Source organism: Notothenia coriiceps, unplaced genomic scaffold, assembly GCF_000735185.1.
Source record: "Notothenia coriiceps isolate Sejong01 unplaced genomic scaffold, NC01 NC01_scaffold00016825, whole genome shotgun sequence".
Lineage (NCBI taxonomy): Eukaryota > Metazoa > Chordata > Actinopteri > Perciformes > Nototheniidae > Notothenia > Notothenia coriiceps.
In genome coordinates, this window is record NW_011349526.1 from 43,568 (window position 1) to 56,231 (window position 12,664).

The 12,664-nt window shown below is 41.4% G+C and overlaps 1 protein-coding gene across 1 annotated transcript in view; it reads left to right on the forward strand.

The window, feature by feature from the left end:
* The first annotated feature begins 2,563 nt into the window (after positions 1 to 2,563).
* The window catches only part of LOC104949845 (mothers against decapentaplegic homolog 3), a 24,454-nt gene continuing 14,353 nt past the window's right edge, over positions 2,564 to 12,664 (forward strand). The window contains exon 1 of the mRNA XM_010776274.1: positions 2,564 to 3,331. Coding sequence (XP_010774576.1) covers positions 3,129 to 3,331 — 203 coding nt within the window. The 5' untranslated portion in view covers positions 2,564 to 3,128. The remainder of the gene's footprint in view (positions 3,332 to 12,664) is intronic.

The window sequence follows — 12,664 nt, forward strand, 5'->3', positions numbered from 1 at the left end:
CACACACACACACACACACACACACACACACACACACACACACACACACACACACACACACACACACACACACACAAGCACCCTGGACTGAGTCCCCTGAGGTTGTGGCAGGCACAATGTCATGATCAACCATCGGATTGTATGTGGTCACTGCCCATTCAGTCTTGCTGACGTGCCTTTTGTGCTCAGTAATTCTTCTCACAGAAGACCCCCCTCCCCTCCACCATCCCCACCGTCCACCCTGTCCTATCCCCCCGTATACTGCGGCCCATCTGTAATCCCATCCCCCCATCCTGCACCCCCATATCCGCCCCGTCTCACCCTGCACTTCTCCAAAACAAACCAGCTGTCTTGGCCGGTCGTGTCCCTGGGGGCGTAAACAGGTGCCGTGAGGGCTTCAGGGACCCAGCATGTGACACATGGCAGCACGCTCCTCCGGCTGAGTCCTCCAACCTGCCAACACACAACACAGGAGACCAGAGAGTGGGGAGTTTTACAGATGCAGACAGTCTTGGTGTTATCACAGATAAGGAGCAGTTCATGGCTAAAAGCACAAGAAAATGTCATATAAATAGGAATTTTCAAAAGTAAATTAAAGACCCATCCTTTTAATTTTGCTTATAATTTGGGGCAATTGGATTTTTTTAGTAGTATTAATGTTCATGTTTTATTGTTTTATGGTTCATTGATATAACTCTTTCTGTTTGTTTATATAATGGTGTTCCTCATTTGTTATTCTCATTTTATTTCATACTCTGTAAAGCACTTTGGGCTGCGTCAAACATGAAAGGTGCATACAGTAAATAAAGTTTATTATTATCAATAATAAGTTATTACATATTTACTTTATTTACAAGTCGTACGTGATTTTTTGTATTTCAATATATTATTGTGCAGTGTGAATCTTTTATCAGGCTTCTTTTGGATGTACGCATGAAGGAAGAACCTTGACATGCCTTTAGCTGGTATAAAAATATATATTGCTGTGTAACCAAAATAGATAAAAGGAAGGGGTCTGTCCTGCTAAGCCAAAGACAGCTGTATTTTTAGCACAAACACCATGTGCACATAGCTGCTGGTCGATGCTCCTGTAGCCTATACACACAAACCAAAATGGTAACCACATGGCGAAGCTACTATTCCTGGATGAGTGTGAACTGTCAATGGAGGAACTGATTAAAGGTTTGGCTCTTTTATGTGATGGAAAATTATATGTTTTCCACCTAAATTTGACTTATAATCACATAGTTCAGTTCAGCAGTAGAAAAATTAGTTATTTTACTTTTTAATGTATATTTTCCAGTGCAACCTTTTGAAACCCTATAGTACGCAAGTTATTCTGCTTTTATTTGCTTGACTGGCTCTAAAACCTTTTGTGTTTTACACTTTGAATATTGGAATTTGTTCAAATAAAACCCAGTAAGTAGTACTCCAGCTTCTTTGTGCATAGTATTTACAACTTTTACAACTCTTTCAAAAAAAGAGGCACCCAAGTTTAGAAACCGCTTTTGAATGCAGTTGTGTCTTTCTTTTGAAGCTTGAAGAACAAAGGCTGCTTCACACCCTAAACTGTCAGACTATCACTCTCCGTGGTGAGCTCAGCTGTGTGACACACTCTCTGGTACATCTGGCACTCTTGACTCCTTGACACTGTGTGTGTGTGTGTGTGTGTGTGTGTGTGTGTGTGTGTGTGTGTGTGTGTGTGAGAGCATATGTCCGCCTATAGTTGCAGTTTAAGGGGCTGAGCCCTGCTGCAAACCAAACTTCCACCTTGTTGAGTAGGCGTCCTGTCTTCATATCTCTGAAACAAGCTGAGGCAAGTTGCTGGCTTAGCGTGTGCATGACTTTTATCACCTTCCACCTTACAGCAGCTACTCAGTTATTTACCCATGTGGAGACAAACACAGTATAGCAATTACTGGAGAGTCTTGTGTTGAAGGATGCTGAATTTCAAACCCCACAAGTCTTTGCACAATAAACAACCACAAGAATGTACCCTATGCAAAAGCAGTTAAATGTTGGATAGTTAAGAGGAGTGTGTGGGTTTCCAAAGAGAACATTTAAAAAAAGATTTTACTCTTAAGTGAAAAACCTAAATGGTATTCCTGTGGAGGGAAATAAGGCGGTAAGAACACTGGGGCCCTTTTTGGACTACAACTATGTATCATGTTATGCAAATAAACTAAAACAGATGCAGGATTTCATTTTGGTAGTTTTAAAGAGGATTCACAAAGAAGAAATTCAACTTTTGTCTGTGGAAATGTAGTTTAAGTATAGCCAATCTTTACTTAAACTATACATTTATCATATATTTTAGATAGTACACCTATGGGGTTAAAAAAAAAAAAACAGGACAAAAAGTACAACATTTCATTAAACTTTCTAATTGCTGTCACAAGCAATTTCCTTTTTTTCTTGGTGTTGCGTACATCAAGTTATCTGTGCATGTGTTTGGTTGTGACAGCTCATTTAGGCACAGCCCCATGCAACTTTCATCAGCAAGCAATTGCAGAGAAAAGAAAGGGGTTGTGCAATATCAGCGCAGCACATTTGGCCAGCTGCTCAGCCTCGCAGGTCTGCTGTGCAGTCTAGAGATTGAATGGTGACTCTCAGCAGCAGCTCAGACTGCATTTGCATTAGATGCAGACTTTAGTCGGGAGACCCAGCACCGCGGATGAACTCAGCAAAACTTTGGTGATCGGAGGTTAAGGCAGCAAAGACAAAATAAACTGATAAAATACTTTCAGCTCGTTGCTTGAACCTGGTTAGAGTTAAATACGTAGTTTGGGCGGGACTCGTGTTGGGTGTATGGAGAAATCTGTTAGATTGAATACGTGCAGACGGGACTAGGTTTCGCGGCGGAGTAGCACTAGATCCACAGCGCTGCAGCAGACTACCGGTGCACACAGTTCACGGCTGAGCTCCAGCCAGACGGAGTGCGCTAAAAACGGCAGGGTTTAACTCCGGGATGCGTCGGTGTTTCTCTTAATAAACAACAACAATTTGTCTTTTGGCTAAATAACGCGTTCGCTTCCACTGTTTTGGGCCGTTTTGCAGAACAGTTTCCGTGTTTTTCTCCTGACCCACCGGGACTTCTCGACACTGGAAGGACTTAAACTGAACTCAAGATGTCAATTTTGCCTTTCACTCCCCCCATTGTTAAAAGACTTTTGGGCTGGAAGAAGGGAGAGCAAAACGGACAGGAGGAGAAATGGTGTGAAAAGGCGGTGAAAAGTCTAGTGAAGAAGCTGAAGAAGACGGGACAGCTGGACGAGCTAGAGAAAGCTATCACTACCCAGAATATCAACACAAAATGCATCACCATACCGAGGTAAGCAGAGTGATGGGGACCGTGAACTCAGCATCACAGTGAACTTTGTTGAGTTGGATACTTTATACAGACGTTTAATTACAGCTTCGTTTAAGAAAAGAGCTCACATGTTATCCCAGTGTTTAGCTATAACACCTTAACTCACATATGTATGGCATCCTCACTTGACTGACGAGTTCCCCTTCCTGTCTTGCGTCAATATGAAAAACTCCTCCAAATGTTTAATTATACTGTATCATTGTGGCTAATGCAATGCTTAACGAGCTAGCAGTGGTCCATAGAGAAAGCTAGCAAATGTCAGTTAGCTTCAATGCAATCATTCATTAAGCCCAAGAGAGGCTTTTTGTGCAGAGTTTTTTTAAATTTAAGTTTAACTGGAGTCATGTTGTTAAATAAGGATATAATGTGTACTAGCCAGCAACGCACATGCGATGCAGAAGCACCAATGGAGTCCAGGTTATATAACTTGGCCTTAATCTGGGACACTTTCTAGCGCTGTGGGTTTGTGTGAATGCGTGGGCGAGTCTGTGCAGCTGTCTCTCCTCTCAATGCATCTATGTAGGCATTTGTCTATCAAAAGAGTATTTTAACCAAAAATCAACTCTGACATTCAACATCACATTACTGCTCTTCACTATCAAGCATTCAGCTAAATTATAAACATCAGCTCTCTTCCCATAGTGACAGGATGATACAGGCAAGAGATGCTTTGTAAACACAAACCTGCCAAAAGAGTATTAATTTTCTCAGATCTCTCTCAGAGTACACTCTCCAATTTACAGCATGAATGGACTGTGTAGATATAACAGGGCAGCATGGATTACATTCTCTACACTCACCTCCCAGTTTAATAACACACCTAGGAATTGTGGTCCACCGCATGTACAGTGTGATTGTACAGCTGCATCGTAGAAGTCTCTTCTTCTATTCTAGAAAATATTTATCAAATATTCCCAGGTTCCAGCATACAACTATGTGGCAATAATTAACAGTTGTATCAGTAGTAAAATAAGTCCTAAATGAGCCCCTGAAGACCAAATAAAAGAACAGGACTTTCACTATAGTGCAACAGAACTCAACAACCCCACAATAGAAACCCTCCAAAATAAGGATGACATTAAATGAACACCTCCCATCAACTATTTTAACAAAACTGAACAGTATGAGTTGCATGAAAGCCGGATTTGTATTAGTTTTTTATCATATTAGATTTCAATAATTCCAGTCAGTTGATACTCGTAAAATGGCAACAGAGTGTATGTTCACAGCTATTCTTAAGTTTCTTCTGATTTTCAAGTTATAAGTAACACATAAAGGCCTCGAAGTATTGCTTCCGTTCAGGAAAGTCTCACTTGCATGTGTGGGCAATGCAGATTTAATAGCTTACTGTGTGTCAGATGAAAATTGAACCCCATGCACCGGGCACTCCCACATTCTTTATTGCCCCAAGTGTGCATATCACAGCTTGCACGGGCCTGGACCAGCGTTCAGAGTTAAGCCTACCCGGAAAGTTAAATAATGTTTGTCATGATCCAGGTTTCATATTCGCCACCACTAATGCAGAGGGGAAGAAGGGGAGTGTATTAAGATGACCTCAGATCAGATCTGGTTGTCAGTGTGGGCTAACAGTGTCCCTGGAGAGCTGCTGTTTCTATTAATTCCCCTGCGCAGTGGCTCGCTGACAGCAGCTGCCTTCGTGTTCAGGCCTGTCCGTGAGGAGGTCAGCTCCTATCTCTCTGACACATGTACTCCCTGATGGGGCTCATCGCTACCCCTCTTGATGACAGTTTGCCGTGATGCTGAGTGCCTAGGGAAGCAGTGCGCTGTGCATAGATCCAGTCAATTGTTGCATCAGGTGGTGGATTAGCAGATCAAGTATCTGTCAGGGGAATTTCAAAGTAGGATTATGGATATTGGAAATGAGGAAAACAGGTGATTCACTCATCCCTGCGGATTCAGATATCAGATATCCTAGAGGGCCAAATACCAGAAGCTGATTTTGAAATCGAAAGGCTAATGTTTTCTAGTTCAGTCAGACAACTCACATGTTTCTTAATATGTTTATTAGAAGCAGCATATAGTTTGAGTTTGGCGTCTAGGCTCGGGCCTCATCACTCCACAGTTTTACAAAGAACATTGAGTGATGATTAGATAACTATCCCCCGAGCTTACAGGTGGAAGCTGGGGTGGTGGTGGGGTAGGCAAGCAGCAGCAACATGAAACACAGCAGGAACATGAACGCAGCAATAGCAAGTGAACACAGCAGTGGCAGCAGCAGCATAGCGAGGCAGAGGCAGGAAGACCTGGCAGCTTAAATAGAGCGGCATGTTTAGGAGAATGTGTTTGGTTGGTTGTAATAGGGACGAGGTGCGTCACGTGTTAATGTATGATTGGTGCTCGAGTTGACTGCCTGAACTAGCTCGCAGGCTTCGCCCCATTTATGTCAAACAAAGTTACTGATGTTTATAGGTTTGGTCCAAAGTTAAGTCTGTCAAACCTACCTTGCCAAGTAGTAATATTTAGATGTTTAACAGATTTGGGAAAGCCAGATGTCAGTTTTTTAGTCTTTATTTTGCTAAATGACATTTTTAAAGCATCATGACAGTCTCTGGTTTGAAGCCACGGTATCACAACTTGGTGAGTTTGGTTCCAAGTTATTTCTGGATGTGGGTGGTTAGCGTGGGCAATGTGTCTGTATGTTACAATCTGTTTACACTAGAGATAATGTCTGCATCCTATGAAAAAGCTGGTCACAGTCCCTTTGATTTAAATTTCTATTTGAAGTTGTAAACAAAGGGCTTTCCCAGTATATAGTGCGTTGCCTATCACTTGGGCAGGGCTTCTGCTTTATTTGCCTTTTAGGTCACTGAGGTTTTCACAATGAGCTGTTTTCACTTTTCCCTCACAAGTGAATTCTGGGGCTGCTGCCCAAATTCAAATCTTAGTCACTCAACAACAAGCAATTGTGGCATTGTGGTGTTGACCTCCTCTCCCTCCCTCCTTTCCACCCTCTTTCTCCTTTTAGTAAGTCACAAACATTGGTGTGTAAAATGCCTCAAGCCAGGAATCTACCAGTTTCCAATGGTTGGGTTAAAGCTCTTACACACCAAACTGACACCAAAGAACACGTCCCGATGGAAAGTCGCCTCGCGTCGCCTCACGTCTCCTGCGTCTTGACCATGTTTCTCACTGTAACACACCGCAAAGACTTCAGCCGACGGTCAAGTTGCACGTACGAACTGCGCATGCGTGAGTGGCAATAACTCTCCTTACCAGCAGGCGTCGGTAGTGTGTATTTGTCATTCAAAAGAGGCAACAACCGGAAGACAGACTGCGTGATAACCGAGAGAAGAAGAACAGACTGCGTGATATAAACAAACAACAAATAGTGTGTCCGTTCCATTTTCACTCTACAACCAGAAGCTCATGGGACTTTCCCGAACCTGTGTCGAGAGCTGGAGTTAAATGAAATCTCAGATTTGCCTTCTTAATAGATTTTGACACAAGAGGCCACTATTTGCGTTCTGTTTTCTAACAATAGTCATTGTTGATAGTAAAAATGGTTACATTATCTTTACCTCGATGATGAAGGTCCTGTACCTTCTAAGGGAAACTTTTGCCGATTTCAAACTTACTATTTGTCATTGCAGTTTGTTCAGATAACATTTTTAACTTTGTGCAATTTTCATTGCTGACCTAGTATGACACAAAACACTGACAGTAGATGCAGCTTCTGCCCCCATAACTAGAGTATGTAACAACAAATACTTACTAGGGTTAGGCAATATATTGAAAATGTCCTACAGGCCATTGTCATTATATACTGCAAATATATCCACGTCATCAGCAGAACGTTGACTCTCACAAAGCATGGTTTCTTTTGTAAGCAACCAGACTAAAGCAGACTCAACACGCCTGTTCACATGCACTGTTTTCTGTTACACATGGACATTTTCATATATTTACCTTTTTGGTTGCATACTGTTTACAATAAACACTTTAACAAAGAACAATTTTCTTCTAAATGTATAATTAATAACTTCAATAAAATAAAAACTGAAAATAATAACTCTAAAGAAGCTAGTACCAACAAGTGTTCATTATTTGTTGGGAGTAAATCACTTGAACAATTGAATCTAGTAGGTTTCAGACTTATACAAACAATATATGCAATACTAATTTTGATAGATGGAAAAGTAGTGTGATATTGACATTTATATTGGGCAATAAAAGGCAAGTATTACACAGAAATTGTGTAGTTTACCTATCTGCAATGGTGCTGTCATGTTTAAACAGAGGCCGTATGGTATGACTGTGGAAGCCGAACAGTTAATAACACTAAGATGAACACATCAATATTTCAGCCTCTATGTCTAAAAGTGGTTTAAAAGTTTACATAGGACTTGCAGAGCAGCAAAATGATCTACTTCAGTGGGAAGAAACGGGTAGTATATTCAGATAAATGAGTGTGTGTTGTGTGTGTGTTATGTCTCTCCACAGAGCCTGGGGGAGTGGATTCCTTAACAGCTACCTACCCTAGCTTAGTCTGGGTTTTGGCCAGTGCTGGGGAGTGCTTTGGTCTTGTCCACACACATCCCTCCTGGCAGCAACACTGCAGTCTGATTCACAACGCTGCATGTCAGTGCAGGAGGGAGGCAGTGAAGGAATCCCAGGAACAGAAATAAAAGATGGGTTAAAACAAGAACACCACATAATGTTGACTCAGAATGAGATTGACTGCAAAAGAGAGGAACCCTTACCCTTTACTCTTATAAACATTGCCATTTACAGGAAGAGACCTGTGTCCAAACGGTGTCTCTTGTTAAGTGGGGTTTTGCTGACACTTTGGTTAAGAGGATTCTTTCTATTCATTTACTCAGGCTGTGAAAGAATGAGTGATCAAACCAGTGCTACACAATCATGTAGAGGTGTGTCTGTGATCCAGAACGTATCACAAGTCAGAACTAATAGATGCCAATCCTAGAGTAGTCTTGGTAATCCTTTAACAATAGGAAACATGCGGTTACCTTTTTGAATCAAGTCTTGTTTACTTATTTTATTAATCAAATAGTTTTGAAATGGAGCCAGTTTTGAACACTTTTGTAGAACACTTTGTGTTCTCTAAAGCTCAAAGACGGGTATTGGAAGAAATATCTCTTTGTTCTCATTACCAAAACTATATTATATTGTCTCTTCCCAGACCTACTACCGGGTTGGTACCAACATACAAGTGCATTTATCCAAGAGTTTTTTATCCGACAGATTCATGCTATAGTTTATACTGCTATGGCATGCTGAGATGGGCAGAATTAGAGAAGCTATGTCATAAAGGGTGACTACAGTGGAAAGAAATGGAGTTGGGGATTCCCAGTGTTGTGTCTGGTGCTGCAGGGGAGGGCCTGTCATCATAGTGGGGGATCTAGATTTAATGATACATAAATTACAGACAGCAGAACACAGGATAAAGAGAGTTAAAGTGATAGAGATGAAACAAGTTAAGAGGATAACAATTTGAAAGAGAAAGGTAAACCAGAAAACCCAGGGTTTTAGATGAAGGAAGAGAAAGAGACGGTAGGTTGGATTTTCAAGCTTATCAGAGGGAGACTGCGGTTACTGTGGTTGGCATGCAGAAAAAGAAACACGATAATAGCCGAGCTGGAGCTGGGTTGTTTTCCAGCTAGACAGCAATTCAGCATCAAAAGAAGTGTGTCTGAAAGTGTCTGGATGATCAACTACACAAAGACACACTAACTACAGCTCCTGTGTTGGGAGGATATCGGGTGTACAGCTGTTTGAATGCCACACATTCATCCTGTTCATACAGTATGCACAGAGAGTCCGTCACATCCTGTCATTAGCATAGTTTGTGTATTATGTCTTTATCAATGCATATTTCCTCTCTAAACTGTGTTTAATCTTTTTATATTACCGTTATTGCCCAGTGAATCAGTTGTTAGTCATCATATTTGATGCTGTGGTTCCTTGCTGTGGTCAGAGATGGTAGAATGATTGGTTTTGGTCTAGAGACATTTGAACACCTTGAAATGAAAATGTATTCAAGTCCAAGTGGATCTGATCAAAATGTTAGGTATGATCCAAACAACATTCTAAATAGTCACTTTAAATAACATTTGATACACGGAAGTGTTTGCAAAATGATTTAAAAGATTGATTATCATGTACATTAATCAATTAAGTATAATTGGTCCTTGCCACCTTGCTGTTTTTCACACACACACACACACACACACACACACACACACACACACACACACACACACACACACACACACACACACACACACACACACACACGCTGAGGTAGCATTCATGTCAACTATCACACCTGAGTCACCCGAGACAGCATTGTTGGACAGGGACACAGAGCGGGTCACACAGAGTTTATGTGTGTTGTCTGTCTGTGTGTGGTTGGCTGTCTAATGATGGTTGTAAGTTGCCCTTGAAGGTTGGGTTTAGGATTCCTGTCATTGTTTGATTTGGTTAATAGAAAGTGTATACTGCTCCACTAAGTGTGTGTATGTGTGTGTTTTTGAAGACTGAAGGAGCTATGTAATGGTGTTTAATTTCTTGTAACTAAAGAGTTTTAACCTAAAAAAAAAAACTGAATGTGGCTTCACCTGGCTGCTACTGCTTGTTCATTGTTTGATAGACGGATAGTGTCATAATATTGTGATATAAAGACATTTTTAATACTGATATGTCTGCTGTTTAAATGAATAACAACATTATAAAAGAAAAAAACACAATATGAAACTAATTTGAATGGTTTAAATTAACCAAACTGACCAGTCATACAACTTTAAGTCATCATGTACTCAAATGATGTGGACTACTGCATTTAGGCCATGTACTATTATCAAATATAGTGTGTGTGTGTGTGTGTGTGTGTGTGTGTGTGTGTGTGTGTGTGTGTGTGTGTGTGTGTGTGTGTGTGTGTGTGTGTGTGTGTGGTTAGTCAGCTCAGAGGAATGCTCTCTGCCTGCCGGGGCCTTGAAGAGGGCGTTGGCTGCTGTTAGGTTTTCAGCTTGCTCCGCGGGTGGAGGAGGTTAGAGAGACAGCTCTGCTTTGACTTGGCCTTCTTACTATCTGCGGGGGAGTGCATGTGCACAGCACGGAAACACACAGTCACACGCACACACAGACACGTTCACCAGACAACAAGCCAGTCTTTGTGCTCCATTGGCCACTAACACCACCACCACGGCTGCTAAAGGGTGCTGGACTACAGCTGGATATGTACAACAAAACAACTTAACGTCGAGTAGCAGTGGTTTAAAAGGAAACGTGGGGTTACTTTAACAACCCATGTGCAAGTGAACAGATAAACAGTTTCTGACACTGAAAGTACAACAGTGGTCCAGGACTCACTAGAAAGGAAACCCTGGTTGACAAAAGTCACCTGTTATCAAATAAATAATACGCTTATATTTTAAAATTCAAAAAATATTGAATCAATAACCAATACAACCAATGAGGTAAACTGTGGGACTGACTAAGGGATTAACATCATAGACTGTATAAATTAACATTTGTTGGAAAAAGTACAACTGTTTTAAAGGAGGCTACAAAAAAATTACATTAACAGCCTTTTTTTATGATAATGTCAAAAAAGGCAATTTATTCTATGAGGGTGTCTGAAAACAGTAATAATTTAATCAGCGCTTAAGATAAGAGCAACACTTTAGGCAATGGGGAGAACCTGAAACGTTTTATTTGCTCCCCTGACACTAAACTGTCAAAAACATCCAATTATCCAATTAGTAACACAAGGCTCCGTTTCAAAATCAGGATTGACTATTGAAATGTTTCCTGTTAAATGTTATTCTTCCAACATGCCAACTTCTAGGTTGTGAAGCATTAGCGTTATTTAACTATGTCTTATTTTATCTGGTCTGCTGGGAACCCTAGGTGCTCTGGTTTCCTCCAACAGTCCAGAAACCTGAATCTGTATGGCTCCCAGTGCAGGTTGGGATAGCCTCCAGGCTTAATGGATGAGCAGTAATAAAAATAGACGGATTACAAATGTCAAAAGAGTTGTTGAAGATGTCTACTTTTTACTTCGGAGTATTCTCAGTTGCACATCTCAGCTCACATACCTTAAATATAAACAGTAGGCTTATACTTTAAAACTCTGACATGAGCTCAAAACATATTCAATCAATAAACAACCAATGAGGTAAGCTTGGGACTGACTAACGGCCCGTCCACACAGCGGCGTTGAAGCTTGCTGGCGGGCGTGTCTGAAACTCGACCAACAACCAATCACATGAATCTCCCGCCCCTGACACACAAGCAGCGGTTTGATTGGCTAGAGCTTGTACTGGCATATGATTCGATTGGCTGACGCTTCTTCCGAGGCTTCAAAAGTTGAACATTGCTCAACTTTTGCAGCGAGCCACGCCAGCAAAGCTCCGCGTGTCTTCCCGCAATGCAGTTCGGCGAAAAGTGACGTCACCCCATTCAAAGTGAATGGGGAAGCTTTCAACGCACGCCGCTGTGTGGCCGGGCCGTAAGGGATTAACATCATAGATATAGACTGCATATATAAATTACATTTTCTTGGAATAAGTAACTGAGCAAACAACTGTTTTAAAAGCACTACAAAAAAGTAACTATCAGTCTTTTTCTAATAATAATATCAAAAACTTCCATTTAAGCCCCATGTAATAGTCCTGATGCGTCTATAACTAATAACTATAGTTATAATATCACAGTTAAAGAGCATCTTGCAGTCTTTTATTTTTTCTACATTTAATAACTATAGTTATTAGTTATAGACGCATCAGGACTATTACATGGGGCTTNGTGTGCCTTGGCAGTCTCAGATTGAGCTGTGGTGTGTGGAGAACCAGTGGAGAACTGGGCAGCTATCTTGGTGAGTGACCGGCGTTAGCTACAGAATGTTAGCTAACGTCACATCACAACATTGTAAAGTTAGCTATCATATATCAGGCTATAACTAAAGTAGCATTGATAATAGAGTAATACAGTATCAGCCGTATCTCGCGTTACCTAATGCAACTCCACACTATGGTGCTGTGTACCGGAGGGGAGACGCGAGATACGGCTGATACTTGACGATCTGGCGGAGAAAGGTTGTGGAGCCTCCGTTGATATGTCGTTGTAAATGGCTTGATGGAAAGCAGGTGTGTAGTCGGGGAGGGTGCACAGCTGATTGCAGCAGGTGAGTGGAGGTTGAGCCGGGAGCCAGGAGTGACAGCCACCACGCACACACAAACAACACAGTACCGGAGGGGAGAGAGAGAGAGCAGCGAAGGGGGGTGGAGATAGAAGTAATACGGTTTCCTGATA